This window comes from Phycodurus eques, chromosome 4 (assembly GCF_024500275.1).
Source record: "Phycodurus eques isolate BA_2022a chromosome 4, UOR_Pequ_1.1, whole genome shotgun sequence".
Lineage (NCBI taxonomy): Eukaryota > Metazoa > Chordata > Actinopteri > Syngnathiformes > Syngnathidae > Phycodurus > Phycodurus eques.
Genome location: NC_084528.1, coordinates 13600026 through 13624391, shown reverse-complemented (window position 1 = coordinate 13624391; position 24366 = coordinate 13600026). Strand labels below are relative to the sequence as shown.

Below are 24366 nucleotides of genomic sequence, written 5' to 3'. Positions count from 1 at the left end.
TTTCTCCAGATTCTCTGAAGCTTTTGATGCTATTATGGACCGTAGATGATGAAATCCCTAAATTCCTTGCAATTGTACGTTGAGGAACGTTATCCTTAAACTGTTCCACTATTTTCTCACGCACTTGTTCACAAAGAGTCGAACGTTGCCCCATCTTTGCTTGTGAATGACTGAGCGATTCAGGGAAGCTCCTTTTATACCCAATCGTGGCACGCACCTGTTCCCAATTAGCCTGTTCACCTGTGGGATGTTCCAAACAGGTGTTTGATGAGCATTCCTCAACTTTCCGTTGCCATAGGCTGTTTCATACTCCTTGAACACTGGCTGCTAGATCCATTCCACAGGTCGACCATCCACAAACAGGTGTAATTGTGAATATTACTCCACGGCGGACTAATATGCGTGCACATTGGCCTGAGGTTCCGCCTGTGTGGATGGGACCTGTCACAGGAGTTGACGAGACCAGAAAAAAACACTTCCACCGCTTCTGCTGTTAAGTAACTGTACCTTTACTCCGTTACAATGATCTAAATGTCGCTTGCTACTTCTATTTATCAATTATTGCTCATTTTTCTTTATTTGATCTTCATGCTGTGGTTAAAAAATCAGAAGTTACTATTTACTCAGTACTTGAGTAATTATTTCACTGTGTACCTTTTACTCAAAAACATTTTTGGAGGACTACTTTTTACTTGAGTCACATTATTGTCAAGTAACAATACTCTTACTTGAGTACAATGTTTGGCTACTCAACCCACCTCTGGAGCGGACATCCTCTGTTGCTACTCTTACGTTTAGGCAACATGTTTGCTCATCAGATCAGCTAGTGTTGTATTTGTTTCACCGGTCTTTTGGATTTTCACATTGAGGTGTTGCTGGTTGTGGCCCCAGCAGAACCGCGAAGCACACGTAACATCTGCGACAAGAGTTGATCCGCTAGTACATCTTGTATTATTTAAGAAATGCACCTACACTTATCTAATTAGTTTACGGATGTTAATGTTAAATGTATTAAGCGACGGAGAGATGTTAGGGATTGTCACAACACAGAATGATCTAACTTCAAATTCAGAAATGGCCAATAAAAACAGAAAAATATTGTACCAGTCAGAGGTGGGTAGTAACGCGCTACATTTACTCCATTATATTTACTCAAGTAACATTTTCGATAAACTGTACTTGTCAGAGTACTTTAAATGCATCATACTTTTTACTTGAGTATTTATGTGAAGAAGGATCGATACTTTTACTCCGTTACAATGATCGACATGCCGTTTTCTACTTTTATTTATTCATTCTTTCGTGTGCGCGTGTATTTTTTGACTCCATCGGTGACTTCCACATGGGGCGCCCATTGCGCCAATCAAACGGGATCACTGTCATTTGACTCCAATTCACCAATCAGACGGCACAAGGCAGTCACATGACCGTGCACGTAGCCTTCACGAGCCAATCAAAATGACTCATTTTGGGTGAAGAAAAACAGCCGCACGACTGTTTACTTTACAGAATCCAAAAAACGAGCTTTGTCATGCAACTCTTAAATTGTGACTGCCCAAACTTGGATATTTCAGCCCACTTATAACTTGAGAAGACACCTTGCGGGTACGTTGCAGATGTTTCTTTTGTTGTTTTGGCAACATTAACCCTATCCCATGGTGTCGCACACGCAATCACTAAGTCTGATCAGCAAACAGCATCTTCATGAAGTCATTTAAGTGAATAAAGCAAAAAAGGTTTCTGTTGGGCCCCACTTTATGTGTTGTTTGTTTTTGGGCAGTTAATTTAAATGGTCGCAGGTGTGTCGACTCCCATATATTATTATTTATTTTAATATATGTTCATGCTCTAATTAAAAAACAGAAGTGTTTTGTTTTCATATATTACTCTTTTTTTCATGTTACTCTTGCAGTTTTTTCAGTGAGTACTTTCTTACTCTTAAGTAAATATTTGGATGACTACTTTTTGTATGTGTTGTAGGTTTTTGGGCAGTTAAAAATTGAAATGGTGATAGGTGTGTGTCGCATCCCATATATATACATTTTTTTTATTTAGATGTTCATGCTCTGATTGAAAAACAATATATATGTATATATCTGAAGTTACTCACAAGTTACTCTTGTAGTTTTTTTCATTGAGTACTTTCTTACTCTTAAGTAAATATTTGGATGACTACTTTTCACTTGAGTCATATTATTCTAAAGTAACAGTACTCTGACTTGAGTACAATATTTGGCTACTCTACCTACCTCTGGTACTGGTACTTAATATTTTCCTGGAGGATGCATTTGGGATTAGCCTTTGAAGTTGGTAAGAATGAAAAATTAAGTGAAACAGACAATGATTTTAGTCAATTCTTTTCCAGAATGAGAGTACTTAAAGACGAGGATGCTATTGATGTGGCACAGCTTGAAGCAGGCATCAGGTACAGGTAGAGATGGGCCTTGCTCAAGTTGGAGGCCAGAACAAAAAAATCAAAGAAATTAGTCAAATTTAATTTGAATCTTAAATTTGTACATAAACATGTATTTGAGTAGTGTAAATAAATGTTTTTCTGCGTGAAGACATTTATTTTGCCTTATTGTACCCTTCAGAGTGTTCCAGATAGCTTAATTTATGTTAAAAACAGAGTTTAACAATCTCACCTACAATGTTTTTTTTGTTTGTTTTTGGTCACCTTTTTCATGCCTTTGGGTTTGCATGTCTGATTTTACATGAGAAATTACAGTAAATTCTGGTTTATTCTCTTTTATTCAAGTAAATTTCTCTATCCCCATGAATTCCCATTGAAAGTGTCCAACCTTTTAAAAATCACTGAATTTGTCAACCCTACCATTTGATAATTCTGTATCTCAGACATCATACCCCGTTGACCCAAGTAGCAATGATCAGTGGAGTGCTTAGTCATGAGGGTGGCGCGATAGAACAGTCTGTCCCCGCTGAAGACAAAGAAGAAGCCTGCCAAAAGGGCCCATAGCTCAGAGCTGACTCATCTGGCAAACACACACACACACACACATTGTGATCATTTATTTACTCTCCTTTTGCTTCCCCCCTTTTACTGCTTCCATTTGTCTCCTTTTGTCATATTCTTTTTCACTTTTCCTGTCATGTCTGCACTGTCCCTCCACCCTGGTTCAATGTACCCTCTCCTCTCGCTTTTCATTACCACCCATCGACAATCTCAGCAGTTTGAGCACTTAATGACACTATTTCCCCTCCAGGGCAGCATGAAAGCAGGATGTCGTAAATACATTTTTTCCCCCATGTGGCCAACAACGCTCTCTGGCACGATTTGATTTCTTGCATTTTAAATGTAATCCAGAATGTCTGCGGCCATTCACAGAAGGACGCTGTAATTGAATGCTGGTTATGTTATTCACTGGTTTGCATCAACAGTCTCGTTGTCTGACAGATGCTCCCCATTGACGTAGAGGAGCACATATTTTTGTTCTTGTAATTCTCCCACCAGTGCGACAACTAGCACCAGTAATACACCGCTACAACTTCCGTTACCACCACCATCCGTACCGCTACTACAACTACAACGGCTCTTACTACCACCACTCTACCATAACTGCTACGACCAGCACAAAGCTGCCAAATGCTACGGAACGTTCATATTTTGTTATGAAAATCACTGCACGTGGACTCGTTATGGAGGCAAACGTTCTCTGCGTCCGGTGTCAACGCATTGTAACTCATTGATCATCGCCTCCATGATAGTGAATAAGCTACACTTCTTACCATGCTTCTTACAAAAGTGTCACGAAGGGAGGACGAGGAGTGGATAGGCGAAGACAATGTCAAAGCCATGCCAATTGCTAAGCTATCATCACAAGCAGTTGCAAAACATCAAAATACGTGATTTGGTGAAACAATACACTTGTCACATCGGTCTGGCTGGAACTGCGTTTTTGCAGAAAGTTACCAACTTTGAACAACAAAATAACAGACCAATTAATACGTGTTTAGAGATATAAATAAATAATACACGTCCACACAGAACGCCGCGTCCGGAAATGAATTAGTAACTCACTGCATATGTCACTTCAGAACGTGGGCAGGTTAAAAGTATATTGTTATTCATTCATCCATACATTCATTCATTTTCCGTACCACTTATCCTCACTAGGGTCGTGGACATGCTGGAGCCAATCCCAGCTATCTTTGGGCAAGAGGCGAGGTACACCCTGAGCTGGTCAGCAGCCAATCGCAGGTTATTATTAATAAATATATGTAATATAAGATAAACTTTATTAGTACCACTATGGGGAAATTTCCATGGTTTCAGCAGCAATTGTGCATATAGGAAATATAAATATGTAATCGAAATAGCATGCAAAAGAAGATGTAATTGCAATTGACAATTGTCATTTACTTAAAAGTTATGTTTCATAGGCTGTTGTCTCAATTTGAAAAACAATTTTTAAAAACGCCACAACAGATTGCATTTTAATGTTGAAACTTCATTCAACAGATTTCAGTGCGAAAATTATATTCACACGTAGCTACTCACAATTTATACTGCACTTACTAATAGTGAAATGCACTTTTTTCAACATTTTTGATCGTAATGCAAAGTGATACATGGACCAGACCTATAATCACCTGGTATCCAGTGACGTGCGATGAGGTTCATGATTGGTGAGGCACTGTCAGTCACGTGACGTCTGGGGCTCTGTGAAGCTCAACTCAAGACTGCCACATGCTGGTTGTGGCACCGTACATACCAGACTCCACCGTGCACTTTTAGTGGCTTTTCTGGTCGATAATAAAGACTAAATGTAACACACTTTCATTAAATATATTAGACCGTCTGTTAAACGTCAGTAAGTGCAGTACATGTGTGATAAAACGTATATTATTGGCGATGTAATGAGGAAACACCAATGTCTCTTGTGTGAAGATTTATTTGATTTGATTTATTTGAACATTGAAATAGGCATAATTATTTTGTGTGCTTAGTTTTACAGTGAACTTCAACTGGAGTGTGAATAAATGACTTTAATCAAGCAACATTCACTCTTACTCCGTGCGACTATTTTAGCACCTTAGCAACCTATTGTTGTGATGACGTGGGCTCTGCATGCCGTCTGGGAGCTGCTGGATAGAAGTGCCGCATGGAATGGACTGCTTGTACAAGAGTGGTCAAATTGGCGATTTTAAATCCAGTCTGATCTAACCCGATACTCATTATTTTGCTGACATCTGACCCATTTCCGATCTCAAGGATCAGATTGGGACACCCCTAATCACTCCCTCTACTAGTACTGCAAACACTACAATAATACAGGTACAACCACTACCATTACTACTGTTACTACTACAAATTGGAGCACACGATGTATCATTGCTGGACTGACAATTTAAAAGGTGACTGCGCATCAGCCTCTTCTTCTGTTCCTTCTATAACCTCTTTGAGATCTGTCCGTGATCTTAAGTGATTATAAAGTAAATGGTTCATTTGAGACACTTGAGCCTTTTATCTGTTGTTTCAAGGTTTTAGAGATCGTTTCAGGTACGCAACTTATGGAATGAGTTTGCCATTTGTAATGTGGTCGTATTTTGTTCATGTAAGGTGACGGTCTAGCGCTACAAATAATGATTATTTTAATAATCGATTTATCATTTTTTAAATGAATGAATGTATCAAATAATCTTTTGAATTTCCATCCCTTTATTCAAAAGCAGGGCATTATTTTAAATTGACAGTGCAGAAAATCCACAAACAATTATGATTCAGTTACTGGTTGGTCCCAGAAATTGGGCAAAAAAATCTTGATCATTGTTTTCCAAATTTACAAACAAATGTTAGCAAATATTTTGATTAAGCACAAAGATAATCAGTCTGCTTTCATTGAGGACTACAGAAATCTTGAGATTTCCTGTTTAGAGGCTGAAATTCAGGGGATTTAGACAATTTTAAGTTAATATCTCAAAATGATTTATCCATTTTCTGTACCGCAAATCCTCACTAGTGTCGCGGGCGTGCTGGAGCCTATCCCAGCTATCTTATCAAAATTGTTGTTGATTATAGTAAACGCCGCTATATCGCTGTTCACTTGTCATGGTCCCGTAATATCGTGGATTTATTATTATATATATATATATATATATATATATATATATTATATTATTCTTATTACAGTTGTTACTCTATTTTCTATACTTTGTTAAATAGTTTTGTGTTATCCATTACTCTTGCGCTCTCTCAATGTGTTTAAATTGGTTTGTATTGTTTTGTGTTTAATTACCTTCAAAATATTTAAGTGCCAAAAATGCAATAAAAACATACCTAATGTGTATTTTAATAGGCTATTTTTATATCGCAGATTTTTACTGATTGTGGGGGGTCTGGAGCCTAACCCCAGTGCTGGAGGGGCCATTACTATAACTTGATCGATAAGTTGTTAATTGCTCCGCCTCTATCTAGTAAGGTCTTACATTTTATTTAAAGGTCCTTTAAAGATTTTAATTTGCCATCCTTAAAGGCTTAAAATGATATGGAGGGCCGCAATCTGACACCAATGCTACGTACAGCTCGCCCTGCGTTTAACCTCATTCCTCGTCAGCTATCGCATATCCAGCAAAATGCAAGCAGAAGTCAGGCTCGGATTTCTAGATGGCATGACTAGTGTCCCCAAGGACCCTTGCCCAGCACCCCCACCCCACCCCACCCCACCCCACCCCGCCACCCACCACACACGAGGCAAGCATGCAATGTCATCAAGGCCATCTCCGGAGCAAGAGCTGTAAGGTCGTGATACGTGAGGACAAAAGAGCAGAGCACACCACAGAGTATGTGTTTATGCCCATGGTGTCCTTGAAGTGCTATGTCGTGTTCCTTTTGGCCTTCCACTTATGCGCATGACAAGGCCACATGCCATATGATCTGAATTCAAATAAGGGCTGAACGGCAAAAAGCTCGACAAGAATTGGCTGGAATAAAAGTCTGTGCGTGTGGTGTGAAAGTGAGAGAGAAGAGGGGGGAAGCTGGTGACCTTTTTTAGAAAGCATGTGTAGGGAGAGAGGTTTCACATATGTGGCGTGGGTACAATTTAAAGTTGCGTGCCTACTATGTCTGTGCACATTTTTTGCATGCTTTTCAGCGTTATAAATAGAAATCCGCTTGCCAGCTCCTCACCATGCAGGCTTAGTAATCAACAATCATCCTCGGCCGCAGGTTGACTCGTGTTTGTACAAAGTATTCTGGTTTTTTTTCTTCGTTTTCTTTCTTTCTCCTCCAATGGAACACAAAGCTTCAGCTGCTCTTCTAGTGCAACATTTTCTTTACAAACCATAATAATCACTCTGTCCTGTGTAATTTGCCCTCTCATTAGTTTTTCCTCATAATGGTAAATACTGCTTTACCTCAGCTATATCCCCCTTAGGAACAAAACAGTCTCTTTTAAGTGGCTTCCATTCAAATTGTACTTCATTCCAGAATTATTAGCGAGGAGCAGTTGGAGAAATTAATTCCTCACCTCAAATAAATGCATTTTTGTCTCTTCTTTTTAAAGTGGCTTCAATTCTCATAGACTCAGTTCCTGAATTAATAGCTAGGTGCACTTGGAGAAATGAATGCTTCATCTCAAATAAATACCTTTTTCACTAACAGTTTCAATAACAGTTGGGCTGCACAATTAATCAAATTAGCCTCGTCTATGATTTCACATTTTAAAATGTAGGCTCTCCTCGTCTGCTGCATATGAAGCACTTTCTCAACCAGTAGTCAGCCAAACACCAGGGGGCGAACACATGGCTTCATTAAGGTGCGTATATAACAAGCAAGGGAGCCTCAATAGGCAGTCACGCGCTGGACTAAGTGGCAAGTGAGAAACGCGCGTCGAGAGAAGAAAGTACAGCAAACATTGGGGAATATGGTGATGAACTAGTGCCTCGAACAGGGATCAACATCCGTTATCTGGACATGATTCAATTCAGGACAAGTAACTACAGACTACTACAACCTCACTCTTCCTCCCTAGATGAGCTTGCGCCTATCAAAATGGAAAAAAAGTCTCCTTCACCCACTCTGCTCAATGGTACACCCCTGAGATTTGTCAAATGAAAACCCACGCCCGGCAACTTGAACGACTCTGTAATAAAGCTTACAAAGAACATATGCACCAATGCAAGGATGCCATTTCCAATGTAGGTTCCACTTACTACACCCAAAAAAATTCACAATGACTCCAGTAACCCCAAGTCACTCTTTTTCACCATAAACTCTACAGCCCCCTGCACAACAGTTCCCAGTCATTTACAGTTGAAAAATGCACTTCCTTTCCTGTTATTCTTCCAAACAAAGAAAATTACTATCTACAGCAACTTACCCCCCCCCCCCCCCCCCCCCCCACACACACACACACACCATCAAGATATCTGCCCCCTCTTATCCTACCAGCCCCTTTCACAGTTTACGTCGGTCACCTCCACTGAGCTCTCCAAGCTCATCACTGAAATGAAAACGGACACCTGCATCCTGGACCTCATCCCCTCCAGCTTTTTCAAGGCCTGCCTTCCTGCTCTTTCTCCACTAATCACAGCAACAGTAAACACCTCCCTGTTAGCTGGCATCCATCCATCCAGCTCCATCCCTCAAACTGGCTGCCATCACCCCCATTCTTAAAAAAATAAATTAAATAATAAAATATAATACCTGGCCGAAACTTGGACACCCCAGTAAACTTCAGACCAATTTCCAACCTTCCCTTCCCCGTGGCATCTCAACTGACAGATCACCTCTCCACCAAAATGCTTTTCGAAACATTTCAATCCAACTCCCGCTCCAACCACACGACTGACCAATTGTCAACAGAACAACGGAGATGTTCCCCTCCTTGACAATTCACTATATTGACGGGAATTTTCAAATGAAAAGTCGGTGCTTACAGCCTAATGTTATTGCATTTTGCATTAACTGTACAACCATTAAGTTGCAATTGGTGATTGCACTTTGTAATGGCATATTTATTCAGTTAGCCCTGGTAACGTAGTATTTTTTTTGGGGGGGTACATTTATTTATTTTGTATCATTTTATTCTTGTTTAATGATTAATTTTGCACTGAAAACTTGCATAGTTTTTTGAAAATTATAATAAAAAGTTTTCCCTAACATTAGGAATAATCGTGATTACGATGTTGGTCAAAATAATCAGGATTATTATTTTGGCCATAATCGTGGATCCCTAATGCCAGGATTTAGTCTCTGCTGGTATTAATCCATTTGCTCTGCATCTGTATATTTTTGCAGGACGCACCGAATCACCATCACCAACTTCTGCTTAGGAAAACACCTGGTGAGTGAGGACGACCTGCTCAAAGACCAGAGGGGAAGTCCTGCCTATATCAGCCCCGACGTGCTAAGCGGTGAGTGGCAAGATAAATGATGTTTACATGTTCTCCCTCACAAAGAGTTGTGTTGGTAGGATTGTGGTTAAGGGCTGTTGCATAACATCTTTTTGGCCTTGTTGGGTCACCACCACCCCACCCCACCCCTGAAAAGGATGCTTTGCAGTACGGGACCAAGCAAAACATTAATTATCTTTTTTTAATCCATCACAATGTACAGGGGGAGCTCCTTTATCTTTTGTGGGAACTCTTTTTCTATGAAAAGAGGAAGCCGGCGTGCAATGGGAAAGTAAATGTTGACTGCTTCTCTCAGCCGCTTGACTGACGCTGTGCACTTGCATTCAGCCTCGCCAAAGCTGTGCATAAACTTGGTTGTCAGTATGTGTGTGCGTGCCTTCGTGCGTGTGTCAACGTAACGTGACTAGCATGCAATTAAATGCAAGTGTCAGTGAGTCACGCACTGATGACTCACTGTAAGGAAACTACTCCCATATACCTCCTACTACTGTGTTTGTGCGTCGGTGTGGGGGTGCGTATGTGTGCACGCAGGTGAGTCTATGCATGTACATGTGTGTGTGTGTGTGTGTGTGTGTGTGTGTCTTTGTCCTAGTGGGTAGTGTGTGTACGTATATGTCTGACGCTCTGTGTGTGTCTGTGTGTGCGCTTCTCGATCGATACTTGTGTGTGTGTGTCTGTCTGTCTCTGTCTTTGTGTGTGTCTGTCGTAAGCACGTGTGCATGTACAGTCCCCTCCAAAAGGATTGGAGCGGCAAGGTCTGTTCCTTCGTTTTTGTTGTATACTGAAGACATTTGGGTTTCAGATCAAAAGATGAATGTGAGACATAGGTTCAGAATCACAGCTTTTATTTCATGGTATTTACATCTCGATTTTCAATTTTCTTATTTTTTTGCATAAAAATGTATTCTGGCAGAATCTAAGGTTTGGAACCATTTTAATGTGGTCTTCAATGGAATCATTGAAAATAAATAATTTATTTGAGTTAAGGTTCTCATTTTTATTGTGGCTATTCTTCCACGTAGTGATATAGCCAAGTTATTCCATTTTATTAAGTCAGCTGAGTTTTTTTCCAGAAGTCGTATGTAATTTAGAGTGGTTAGCTCTGTGAGCTTTGGCAAAATATTAACACTTAAATACTTGTTTCCTGTAGGAATGTGGTAATCTGCGATTTGAGCTGCAGGATTCCACGAGTTTCCTGTTATTGGGAGTATTGTTGATTTAGTCCAGTTGATAGACTAATCTGATAATTGTGCAAATGTTTTAATGAGATTGAAGACTGCTTGAATAGATGACTTGGGTTTCTGTAAATAAAGAAGACTATCATCCTCATACAAATTAATTTTGTGTTCTGTCACTGCAAGCAGATACCTTTAGTATTAGCACTCTGACGTATAGCGGTAGCGAGTGGTTTGATGAATATTGCAAATAGCATTGGTGAAAGTGTCCGGGCCAGGCGCTCTTCCTGATTGCATAATTTTTAATTCATTATGTAATTCTGTGATGGTTAAAGGAGCATAAAGACTGTATTTATTTTCTGTTTAATTGAGGAATGTTTAGATCATAAATAAAAGTTAAATATTCTTTTTTGGAATGGGTTGTTCAAAACTGTATATAACCTGCTATAATAAGTATTTAATTTATTTCTAGTGGTGACTGTGTGCAGCTGCCGTTTGAATCTTGAAAGACTAATGAATTATTTTTCTTTAGCGTTGAAGTTGGTTTGTGAGAAATTTGCCTGATTTATTATTGTACTCTGTGTATCTTAACTGTTGTAGAAATTCTGTTCTTTTTGATTTGATGTCTAATTGATGTTTTGCCTTTTGAAGTTTTCGGATTAATTGCATATTCTTCAGTGAGATGTTTAATTTTTTTCGTCAATTTCGTTTTCTAATTTTAGATTGTTTTTTCTTGTACTTGTTTACACAGCTCTCACAATGTTTCTGTCATCAACTGCTGTTGATACCCTTGGCCGACATGTTCGATGTCTGTTGCTGAGTACACCAGTAGTTTTTCTTTTTCAGGACATTCCAAATTGTTGTATTGTCTATGGCCCAATGTTCGTGCAATAGCTCTGATTGATTTTCCCTCGTCTCTCAGCTTCAAAATGGTTTGCTTTTCGCCCATAGAGCGCTCTCTGGTCTTCATGTTTGTTGAACAGAAAATACAGTTTTCATAGGTGAAACCAAAACCTAATGTTTAAGCAATCAATCTAAAAGGCAACACCTGAGCAACTAGAAAAACAGTCACATGTTCCAATGCTTTTGCTCACTTGAAAAGTGGGTGGCTTCAAATAAAAGGTGCTCTGTCCTGAGTTGTTTTAACACATCCATCCATCCATCCATTTTGTGAGCCGCTTCTCCTCACTAGGGTCGCGGGCGTGCTGGAGCCTATCCCAGCTATCATCGGGCAGGAGGCGGGGTATACCCCGAACTGGTTGCCAGCCAATTGCAGGGCATATACAAACAAACAACCATTCGCACTCACAGTCACACCTACGGGCAATTTAGAGTCTCCAATTAATGCATGTTTTTGGGATGTGGGAGGAAACCGGAGTGCCCGGAGAAAACCCATGCAGGGACGGGGAGAACATGCAAACTCCACACAGGCGGGGCCGCGGATTTGAACCCCGGTCCTCAGAACTGTGAGGCTGATGCTCTAACCAGTCGGCCACCGTGCCACGTCTGTTTTAACACATTTAGATGTAAATACCATAAAATCAAAGCTGGAATTCTGAACGTTTGTCTCATATTCATCTCTTGATCTAAAACTCAAATGTCTTCAGTATACAAGAAAATCAAAGGAATTGATGACCTTGCCGTTCCAATACTTTTGGAGGGGACTCTATGCCTCTTTGTGTTTTTGTCTGAGTGTGGGCATGTGTCTCTCACTTTGTGTGTGTGTGTGTGTGTGTGTGTGTGTGTGTGTGTGTGTGTGGATGTGTGCAGATCTGTAGCTGTGTGCGCGCGTGCCTGCTTCTCAGTGTGTGTGCATGTGTGCAAGTGTCTTTGTCTCATTGTGTGCATTTGTGTGTGTCTGTCTCGTGAGTGTATATGTGTGCACAGCTTTGTGTGTTTGTGTATGTGTGTGCGCACGTGCGTGTCTATGAGCATGTGTGCGTGCACATTTCTCGTTTTTTTTCTGTGTGTGCCTGCGTACACAAGTTTTTACCAAATTGCCTGCTGCTGGCGCCATCGCCTACTTGTCTGTAACAATATTGCCTGTATACGGCATGATGCACCTCCTCTCCTCACCCCCTCCTCACTAGTGCCAGCTGATTTGGACAGCTCAGCGTGTTAATTGCACCGGCTTCATTTTAATGTGGAAACTTTGCGGAAATCTCAACGCGGACACTGACTCAACTTGTTTGCTTGCTTTGCTCATCCTGTTAATTATTGTACTCGCTGCCTTGAATGGAACTTGCTGATCACCCTGAATCACCACTGATGATCAACATCTTTGTGTGGAGCAAATTATTTGCGTTAATGTTGACACTATATAAGCTTTTATTGTATTCAGTTGCAGACAAATTGATTCCTTCTCGGGCCCCCTGAAATACATAATGGGGGTCCTTTGTTTACAACTACCAACTTCATATAGAAAATATGAGTCTCAAACTGACAAGTGAAATGTTTTTAAGTTAGTAATAACAAACCAGTGTTCATCCTGATCCGATCCAATCCACATTTGGACCTCAATTCAAATGGAAAAGCCTCCCTCCACCTTCGGGTGGGGGTACGGGTCTTGACTGTTGTTTGTGCCTATGCACCAAACAGCAGTTCAGAGTACCCACCCTTTTTGGAGTCCTTGGAGGGGGTGCTGGAGAGCGCATTTTACGTAGCGATGGGGGAAAAATAAACCATTAACACCGTTCACATGCACGATGAGGGTGCTCAATTTAACTTTTATCAGGAAGGGCTTTTGAGTTTTGACACAGGCAATTTTGATTCGCCAGGATGGTGACATTATTCATTTCGCCGCATCCTGTTTCAATTAGCTATTTGGCGAGTTTGCGAATGGGCAGTGCGAACCCTGATCACGTCATTTGTATTCTTAATCTCTGAAATAAATAATGAAACCCCTCGGTACTCCTCTGTGTGCTTTTCCAGGTCGCCCTTACCGGGGTAAGCCCAGCGACATGTGGGCTCTTGGCGTGGTCCTGTTCACCATGCTGTACGGCCAGTTCCCCTTCTACGACAGCATACCTCAAGAGCTCTTCCGCAAGATCAAGGCCGCCGAGTACTCCATCCCAGAGTGAGGCGCTGTGGGAGATCTCACTGTGATCTCCTTCAGTATATACTTCTCACAAAACGTTTGAGATATTTTGGGCTTTCGGGTGAAATTTCAGCATGATACTAATATGTGCTATAACCTTTTCAAATTAACTTAATTTGATATTCTCAAAACTTTTGAAGGTACGTCCAGTAAATTTCTAAGGGCATCCACCTATGCCTTTCTGTATCTTTGCCGCAACCTGCTGATGACACTCATAAGTGACCAGATCCTATTTGAAGCCTTGCAGCGACATACTGTTCATCAATTGTTAGGTGTCGTCTTGGTCTTATGTTGTCAAAATGTGAGCACTGCATGTTGAAAAGGATTGTTTACCGCCAATTCTAAATGAACCAGTAAATGTAATAGTTACATTCATAGATCAAGCACCTGTCCTTACAGAACAGCAAGTTGTCCCAAAGTACCAAAACATTGAAGATGTGCATTCATAAGTTTTGAGGTCTAATTAAGTTCACCTGTAAAAGTTAAACTGCATTTGAGGGTCATCCTGGAATTTTACCCGAAAGTCAAATTTTCCTAACTTTTTTTCAGTAAATTGTATTCATTTATAATTTTCACAAACATTACATGCGTTTAACGTCCTGAATGTCCCCCGCAGAGATGGCCGCGTGTCCGAGAACACGGTGTGTCTGATCCGGAAGTTGCTGGTGCTCGACCCTCAGCAGAGGCTGACCGCTGGTGAGGTGCTAGAATCCCTCGGTGACATCATCGCCTCATGGTAAGTGCACCTCAAGCGTTATGCCCAATTGGACCATTCCTAGTACAAGCGGTCCTCTGTTTACAACTGTACCACCTACGGTTGGGCGATATGTCCTTAAAATAAAATCTCAGAATTGTTATCACAAAAATCAATTTCCGGTTTTAATCGTCCGCCCATTCCCCCCGGCCCCCATTGGTAATGGCCTCGATGTGTTTTGACACTTTACACCAATATTTACACCAATTGACTTTACCACTGGGTAGTAGGTTAGTGATAGGATATGTCATGTATTGACACACAGAAATTTTAGTACACCGTATGAACGTAACTTAAACAACAATCATAAACAGCCCCTGTATTCCTGTCATGTCCACCACTGTGTAATGAACGATCACCCTTGTTGCACTACAGGCAGTCTGTTTCGTCGCTGAGCGGCCCGCTGCAGGTGGTTCCAGATATTGACGATCAGGTCAACCACCCAGAGCATCTACAAGAGGTAATAGAATTTATATACTGATGGAGGTTCTTTGCACAAGGCTGAATTTCCAATCCATGACTCAAGTGACACTATTGAATTTTTTCCCCCTCCTCCTCTCAACTGGCATAATTGGGATATGCATCATGGCAGAGTTAAAAATAAATAAATAAAAAATAAGAACAACATGCGATCTGATCTCTTCAGATCAGAAACAGACCTATTCCAAATGTGGAGAGAAATTCAATGTTTATCAGATATCTGCTAATGTGAGTGCAGTGTAAACAAATACCTCAGATATACCCCAGCTCACCCTATGGCTTGCGGACGTCATGACTCACTCTGCTTCTGGCGGTACATTAAACATACACTTTGAACATATGAAAACACACTTTTAAAGTACTATTTCACATTTGTTCTTACTCACTTGCACAGTTCTCCAAATAAGACACTATGCATTCTTGCCTCGAGCTGTTTGTCACTTCCAGGTAAAGTTTACTTTAAAACGGACACACAAAACAAAAGAGAATCAAACATACTCTAAGTAATTCCAAGGGAGGCCCGGGAGTTGCCCAGCTGGCCTCGCAAGGAAAAGGTCCTGATGGAATTCCTTCTCCCCTGTTCTTTTAATGTTTGGTAGGTGATGTTGTCACCAAATAAGAATCTTGGTACACTAGACTTATCTTGGAGTATTTATTGATTGCAAAAGCTTTGGTCGAGTAGAACCATACAGCACGCTGGACTCTCTTCCTTCTCTCATGGGATCCAGAAGCCAAGTGAGCCTCCTTTTCAGATAACAGTTCCTGTTCCCTCAGCAGCTCCTTATCTTACCAGTTCTTGCCTGTTCTCAGCCTGAATGATATCCTTATGTCTTTGGTGCAATGTGTCCGTTTTTGTGGGATCACGTGTAAACACGCAAGAGTTTAGGATAAGTGGTAGAACAGAATCTTTGTGTGTGTGGTGTTGTGTTGAGATTATTGGAGCACACCACACACAATCTGACCAAAACTGGGACATATTTTGCCAAACCAACTTTTTCTAGTGTTTGGGATGAAGTATTGTCTCTATGGTGTCTCAGTAAACGTGAAATACGAATCAAAATCGTCCATGCATTACTGAGTTGCGGATGTTTTTCTGCCGAGAGGCCTGAAATCAGGTCATTCAAATTTCTCGAGCTTATCTACGTCACTAGCAAAGTGTACTCCGCATTCCCTTTCCATTCCCGAGCCAGCGCTGTCAACATAACATGCTCTCTCACAAGTGGGTCTTCTACACAGAGGCAACCAATCAGAGGAAAGGGGACGGTCAGAGGGGCCTTTTCTGAACACTAGTATGACAAAACCAAGGTGTTGTTTTTTTTTTTTAATGAAATTGACACTTTTATGCTGTCCATGTTAGAAAGTCACTCTATGGAGGTTTAAATTGCCAAAATACAGGACCTTTTTTATCTTTACATGTGGGGTCTGTCACAGGTTAAAAAAAAAAAATCTTTGATTTGAAAAATCCTTGTGTTTACCAGACCTGTTACTAATCCTTGCCTCCGTGGCTGCAAATAAGATACACTTCTGACAAGTATCGTTATTACCTAAGGACTACAAGGAGTAGCTAAACATGCGACACACCGAACAAGAAGAGAGAACAGGAGAAGACAGACGAGCCATGCTAAGCAAAGGTAAAATATAGAAGTCCGAAACACCAGAAGAATAAGTCCTTAAGTGTTACAGTACATTTTTAACAGAAGTCTGGCCATTTTCCGTGCCGCTTATCCTCACTAGGGTCGCAGGTGTGCTGTAGCCTATCCCAACTGACTCTGGGCGAGAGGCGGGGTACACCCTGAACTGGTCTCCAACCAATTGCAGGGCACATATACAGTACATACTCGTTGCCATCAAAAGCAGTGTATTTGCATAGAATAAGTCATAACTTGCTCATTTCTCAAACGATTTTCACAAGGTTTACGTTTTTGTCAATGCTATCAAGAGAGAACGTATCCTTGATATTTTGGTTAAGCTGAAAGAGGCAAGTCGTATCTACCTGTTGTTTATATCTATGGAAATGACAGTAAAGCCACGCGTTTCCCAGAATGCAGTGCAAGACGTGCTGCACAATGCACTGAATTAATGTTTTAAGGATTAAAACGACGTTAATCGTTGATGTGTGTGTTTATATTACCAATAGTTAGTTGAATCACTTTTATGGTTGCTTTATGTTGCACTGTATTTATTTATTTGTTTTGTTGTGAAACCGTGACCTTAGTTTGCATGTGTATTATCATGCCTAATTAGGCATTGCTTGTTAAAGGTCCCATAATTTGCCTATTTAGACCTCCATTGGGTGACTTTCTAACATGGACTTAGTATAAAACTGTCAATTTCATTGAAAAAACACCTTGGTTTTGTCATATGAATGTTGTGAAAAGGCCCCTCTGACAGCTACTTCTGTTTGCCCCAGTTTTTTATCCGCTTTGTCCGTATTTGGCGAAGACCGCTTCAGTGTAGAAGACCCACTTGTGAGAACACACGTGTTTATGTTGACAGTGCTGGCTCAGGAGCGGAAAGATAAGCGGAAAGATAAGTGGAGATCACTCGTGACGTAGATAAGCTCGAGAAATTCGAATGACCCGATTTCAGGCCTCTCAGCAGGAAAACCTCTGGAAGTGAGGAATGTGTGGAGGAGTTTAATTCATATTCACATTTCACATGTTTACTGAGGCACCATAGAGCCAATATAACATCCCAAATAGAAAAGGTTGGTTTGGTAAAATAGGGGACCTTTAAACACAAATGCTTTAGTCGAAGACTTTGTGCCGTGCAAAAAGGATGAACTGATATTTAAGAATACGTTTAAGTTAACGATGTCATCTAAACCACAATTATTACTTATTGTACCATTTATAAGAATTTAGGGTGATGATTTCAATGGGGAGAAGCATGTGCATTAAAAATTATAAATGGGGGGGAAAACACATTTTTAGAATTGCTGATTTTGGCTGATTTGAAAAGGGTCATAATCGTCCCGTTAAATCACCCGCAAGTAGGGCTGCAACTAACGATTATTTTAATCTATTCTATTAATCTATCAATTTTCCTTGAATGAATTGATGAATCCGATTATTTAGGAAAAAATAAATAAATAAATAAACATTTTAATGTAGTGATTAAAGCATTACACTCGTATAGCACTTTTCTAGGCACTCAAAGACGCACACATTATTCATTCACTCCTCAGTCAAACCTGGTGGTTAGCTACTTGTGTAGCCACAGCTGCCACGGGGAAGGCTGACAGAAGCGTGGCTGCCATTCTGTGCCTACGGCCCCTCCGACCACCACCAAACGTCCAACCACATTGATTCATGGGCAATGGGGATTAAGTGTCTTTCCCAGGTACACAAAGACAACATGCGCTCGGGTGGGGATACAAATCGGCGACCCTCCTGTTGCAGGGCATACACTTACCCTTTGCACCACACCACACCAGAATTTCCATCCCTTTATTTAAAATCAGGAGATTATTTCAAATGAATAGTGCAGAAAATACACAAACATGAATTGATTATCATTCAGTTACTGGTTTTGTCCGAAACGTCATAAAATCGGCAAAAATATTGATCATGCTTTTCCAAAGTAAAAGCAGATGTTTGCAAATGTCTTATTTTGAATAAACACAAAGATAATCAGTCTGCTTTCATGAAGGACTACAGACATCTGACAAGATTTACTGTTGAGAAGCTGAAATTCCAAGGATTTGGACTGTTTCAAGTCAATGTCCCTAAACGATTAATCGCTTATCAAAAGTTAGATCATCGATTAGTTGCCAATTTAATCGATCACCTCTATTTGTAAGTCAAAGTAGCACTGTGATAAGTGAGTGTGTCTTTTCCTGCATGACATCATATTTTTGCAACGCATATTTGTGTCGGGAACACTGTAAACCGAGGATCCCCTGTGCATCAGTTCGAGCTGTCGCAATAGTCACTTGCGGATCTCTTTCCTTCCTCCAGGCCAAAGTGACGGAGGAGTCATCGCAGTACGAGTTTGAGAACTACATGCGTCAGCAGCTGCTGCTGGCCGAGGAGAAGAACACATTCCACGAGGCCAAGAGCTTCCTCAAGCGTCACTTCAACAGCCTGCCCCCGGTGCGCCGGCTAGGCCACGACGCCCAACCCGTTAGCCCGCTGGACGCCGCCATCCTGGCACAGCGCTTCCTCCGCAAGTAGACCCTCAAACTGAACTTGGAGGTGGGTGGGGGCACCCTCCGTGTGTAGACTTTGGGCCATGCCAGGTGAATCAAAATGGGGCAGAACTGCTCAAGAAAGGCCATCGGTTAACCTTGTAGTCACTGTGCAACCTCCATCTATGTTTTCCGTGTGTACTCTGGACCTCCTGATCAATACAGGACCACCATCATGTAGCAGGCCCCCTCCTTCCTTCTACTGTTGTCCCATTTTGGCAAACCTTCAAATCAGTCTACCTCTCCGTCTCTTCTTCTGTGTTGGTAAACCACGCTCACTGTTCTACGATGCCACCGGCGAAGTTAGTTTTTCTGTCACGCTATGGGAAAAACACAACAAACCCTCTCAAGTGGTTTTCCGCAAAGGGGGGGTGGGGGGGACGGAAACGGAATAAGCTTTTTTGTTGTTGTTTTTTTTTAAACCAATCGAACCTTGTAGTAGCATTTTCACTATCCCATTGAAGACAGACACCACGGACGCACGCTTTGGTACTTGTCGTCTCGTCCCTGTGGGAGATCTCTTTCCTAGCATCAGGCAGCTAGTGTGCATAAAGCCTGGAAGTCACCACGCCAAGATCCACGGTGAGACCCAAATGTTGGACGCCACTTCGTTAACCTCCTTGTTCCCACAGCCAAAACTCACGTAAAACCTTGGGAACGCCACGGAACTGGTACCCAGCGCCTCATTCGGAATTGAAACGGCTTCCAGGTAGTCCAACGGATGACGGACAAAGTGTGTTTTTTTTTTTCCAGTATGAATGTGAATGACACTTTGACATATTAGCATAGCAGTGTGTGTGTGTGTGTGTGTGTGTGTGTGTGTGCGTGTGTGTGTGTGCGTGTGTGTGTGTGTGTGCGTGTGTGTGTGTGCGCACGCGCGTGCGTGCGTGCGTGCGCGCGTGCGCGCGTGCGTGCCTGCGTGCGTGTCCATGCGTGCGTGCCTGCCTGCCTTTGTGTACCTGTGCGCGTGTTTCAAACCAGGGCCTGCCGAGCCATCCACCTCAGCAGCCATCTTTAAGCTATCCTTCATTCGACATTTTTCCACTGCACAATACCGGCTCGGTTCGAGGAAACTGCAAATCCACGCAGCACTGAACACCACGGAAAGGAGGACAAATCTTATCTGACAGCAATGACAAACAGGGAACTGCAGTCAAGGAGTATACAATTGCAGTGTCAGGTACAGCTAAGCTAGCATTGGTTAATATATTTTTGTAACTTTTAGCTGCGTATCCTCAAACAATGGTTTAATCTCCGAGATGTGACTCAGGGCAGCGGGGAAAAAAACAAGCTGCTGTAGCCACGTGGAGACTGTGGGATATACTCCTGCCTCTTCTTGAGCTTAAGGCACAGCTAAACAGTTATCATGTTTATGTTTTTGTCGTTTCTAGCTGCATTCTGTCGAACAATGTTTTCACGCCTGACAGGAGTTTGTTTGTGGGCAGAGAGAAATCGGAGCACTGACGCCAACCCGAGACCGGCGTGCAACCGCAGCGTTCAGAGTTTAGGGCTAAAACTGCGAAAACCACTCTGCATTTAACGTATCGTTCAGAACGCTAACAGCTATGCTACGGAGACTCATTTTACCTGAGAGGAGACTAAGGGCAGCAAGAAAACCAGCCACAGAGACCAGCCACAGTAGAGTAGACTAATGCAGCTTCGAGTTTTATTTTGTCATTTCAGACGTGTATACTCCACAGTCTTCACTTGGCTGCAGTGGCCTGTTTTCTTGCCTCCCTCAGTCTCCGCTTGGATAAAATGTCCTTCCTTCATTCACCACAAAAACCGTAGAGCCAAGTGGGTACTGTGCGGTGGAAAAGCGTCCAAATGGTGTTTATTATCTGGCACACTGTGAAAAGCAGACCAACACAGAGCTTGACGCGATGTTTTTTTGTTTGTTTTTTCCTCCCATTTAGCCAGGGGCCCTTGCTTGTGTATTAGCAGCTCCTCATGTACATGCATTATTCCACTGTGTAGGTGCTTGGTGATCCATACTGTAATATTTCTTTTTTTTTTTTAATTATTATTATTATTTTTGTTTAAGTTATTTTCTGGTTGCCTTGGATTGTGGTGACTTTATGAATGAATCAAGGTTAATTTTTTTAGGCAAAGCTAGGCACCAGCGACTGTTAAGCAACTTTTCCGCTGGCTCATTTGTTCTTCCTCCTACGTATTTATGTTTGCATCTCACCCTCAAGGTTGTTTTATTTATTGTTTGCTAAAAAAAAAAAAAAAAAAAAAAAAAAAGATTTATCAGCTACAATCATGAAAAAGTAGCGATTTCTTTGTCTTCCCACAGTCCGGGAGCACAAACTAAGTTAAAATACATCACATACTTGCCATAAACTGCATTCTTGCCATATTGCCACCATTTAAGCTTCACTGATTTATGCTTAGCTTTAATTATTATGATTTTCTCCTGTTTTTTTCCCCCTTCAGAATCACACATTGAAAGTCCCCATTAGAAAATGTGTGAATTCCATATCAGTATTGCAGTAGTACACAAATTAATAGATTTCCAGTGATAATGGCCCACCAAATAGGAATTAGATGTAGAAATATACTTAATGTGAATGAAATTGTGTCCCCCAAACCGTCACTTTCTATATTTAGCAGCATTTTTCTTCTACGTGTTGCTGCTGTGGTTTTGAAAAGCATGAAAATAGTGCAACGTGGAAGTCGTTATGCATGATGTTGCCACAGTCTGTGCCATGCCACTTATTTTGTAGCAAGAGAACATCCAGATTTTGTCACCTCTTTTCCTCCCTAATTTAAAAGCAAAAATGTATACTTTTTTTTCCACTAGGTTCCTTCCTCTAATTTAATAGCAACAATTCCATATTTTCCCAAAATATTGATTTTAATTTATATTTGTATTATTTTGTAGCAACGTTCTTTTGTCTTTAAATATTTCCCCAGGTTCCCTCCATTAATTTGATTTAAAAAAATGGATGTTCATTTAAATTTGTTTATTTTTTTGTAGCAAAATTGCATATTTTTCCAGAATGTATTTCTTCCAGAAATAGTTTTTTTCTTAAAATATTTCCTCTGCGTTCCTTCCATTAATTTAATATATGAAAATTAACACACCAAAAAAAAAATGTATCAACGGTAGTTTCCCAAGTTTTTCTTCAGAGTTCCACTTGCCTCCTTACACTGATTTAATTTATATATTTTCCCTAAATTACAATATAAAATATTTCCCCACCCCCGTGGTTCATCCACACTTTTACCCATGTTTCCCACTTGGTTTCACTCACTACATTTTTTTTAATGAGGAAAAATAACAGAATTGTATTGTCTATCCCCTCCTGTCCCCCCACCCCCTACTGATTGAATAGTAAAATTGCATGAATTTGCCTCCATTTTGTAAAATGTTGCGTAGCAACATTGCATTGTTTTCCAAAAAGTTAGTCCTCTTCCAGAAAATATTTCTCCTGGGTTTTCTCTGCCGCTTTAGTAGCAAAATTACTTTTTCCCCATTTCATTTTAAGAAAAGATTCCCCCTCCCTGCTTTGTAGGTACTGTAGTTGGGTACATTTTGGACGCTGCTGGCGTGTTTCAAGCGATCATTTGGACAAGACACACGCGTTTTGGTCGTTGTCTTTGTCGTCGTAAGCTGCTTGCCCATCTTTGGGGGCATCTAGAGACGCACTCATGACATTATTGTACAGTTGGAAAAATCTTTGTATAAAACAAAACAAAACATATTTTTCTACTTAATCAGAAACTACATGCATGTCAGCAATAAACTTTGATAATGGAAAATAAGTCTCCTGTGTGTGGTGATTGCAAAGCTTAGTTACTTTTGGCCAGCAGGTGGAGCAGTTTCTTAAATTATGAGCTAGACCTATTGAGTACTCGATTACATATTTCTAATTTGAAGGCGAATTAGAATATCTTGTAACTTTGAGTAAATGACACATTTTTGAGTATGTTAATGTGAATATATTTATTAATCATAGTATTTCTCTAATAATGCACCACTGCTGTAGGAGTATGGAAAAGTCGGAGTGAAGCAACACTCATATTATATTATACACTCGTATTTGTTCCCATATCTACTGTATATTATAGTTAATCAAATATTGGTTGAAAAAAAGAATATTGGAAAAGTGCTTACATTTGATGTAGTTTATCATTTTACATTGTACAGTATACATATACAAATGATATTGTATTTTTTTGGTTAAATTTTTTTATTCACGGTTATTTTTTAAATTATGTTTTGTATGTAATAAGTTGGAAACGTCCAAATTTCTAATACAAATCTATTTTGTATTGATATACAGTGGAACCTCGGTTTAGTTAGAGTTAAATCCATTCTGTCATTCCACTCGCAAACCGAAATGTTCACAAGCCGAGGTTATTTTTCCTATTGAAATAAATGGAAATGGCAAGTGTTGCAGTCCCGGAATTAGCTTTTTTTTTTTTTTTTTTTTTTTTTAAATTGGTGTGTCGGGCGGCACGGTGGTCGACTGGTTAGAGCGTCAGCCTCACAGTTCTGAGGACCCGGGTTCAATCCCCGGCCCCGCCTGTGTGGAGTTTACATGTTCTCCCCGTGCTTGCGTGGGTTTTCTCCGGGCACTCCGGTTTCCTCCCACATCCCAAAAACATGCATTAATTGGAGACTCTAAATTGCCCGTAGGCATGACTGTGAGTGCGAATGGTTGTTTGTTTCCTGTGATTGGCTGGCAACCAGTTCAGGGTGTACCCCGCCTCCTGCCCGATGACAGCTGGGATGGGCTCCAGCACGCCCGCGACCCTAGTGAGGAGAAGCGGCTCAGAAAATGGATGGATGGATGGATGGACGGTGTGTCGTTAGCCAATAATGGCCAATGATTGTTATGCGGCACGGAAAGAAGCACAGCTGAGCCCTTGCACGGCTGTGCCAAGACTGTGAACCGAAAATAGTGCGCAAAATTTTGTACGTACACCAAATTCTTCTTAAACCAGTGTTCCACAGCATATGTATGTACATTTTTGCACATTTTCCATGGGCGCGGCGCACATTCTCAGTACTAAAATTTCACTGGTGATGTTCACACCAAGAAACTGGGCCTTGAGGAGTTGAGAAGAACCATCCGTGGATGCAATGGATGACAACAGTACGTCACACATCTGCAATGCTCTTGCCTAATTCCCCTGGAGAGCATTCTGGTGACAGACATCCAGCTGGTTGACCAAAAAAATAAAACACAAATGTCCAAGCAGACCCAAGATTCCACAGGTGGGCGTTCCATAATGACTTAACTATTCCAGTATGTTGTTGTATGTGTTGTTGAATACTGACTCA

General features: G+C 41.0%; 1 protein-coding gene across 2 annotated transcripts in view; it reads left to right on the top strand.

Moving 5' to 3' along the window:
* stk40 (serine/threonine kinase 40) overlaps positions 1-22831 on the top strand; it is a 57055-nt gene extending 34224 nt beyond the window's left edge. For both annotated transcript variants that reach the window (XM_061674071.1, XM_061674072.1), the window contains exons 7-11: positions 9260-9375; positions 13482-13626; positions 14264-14383; positions 14777-14861; positions 18841-22831. In XM_061674071.1, coding sequence (XP_061530055.1) covers positions 9260-9375; positions 13482-13626; positions 14264-14383; positions 14777-14861; positions 18841-19056 — 682 coding nt within the window. In that variant the 3' untranslated portion in view covers positions 19057-22831. The remainder of the gene's footprint in view (positions 1-9259; positions 9376-13481; positions 13627-14263; positions 14384-14776; positions 14862-18840) is intronic.
* The last annotated feature ends 1535 nt before the right edge of the window (positions 22832-24366 follow it).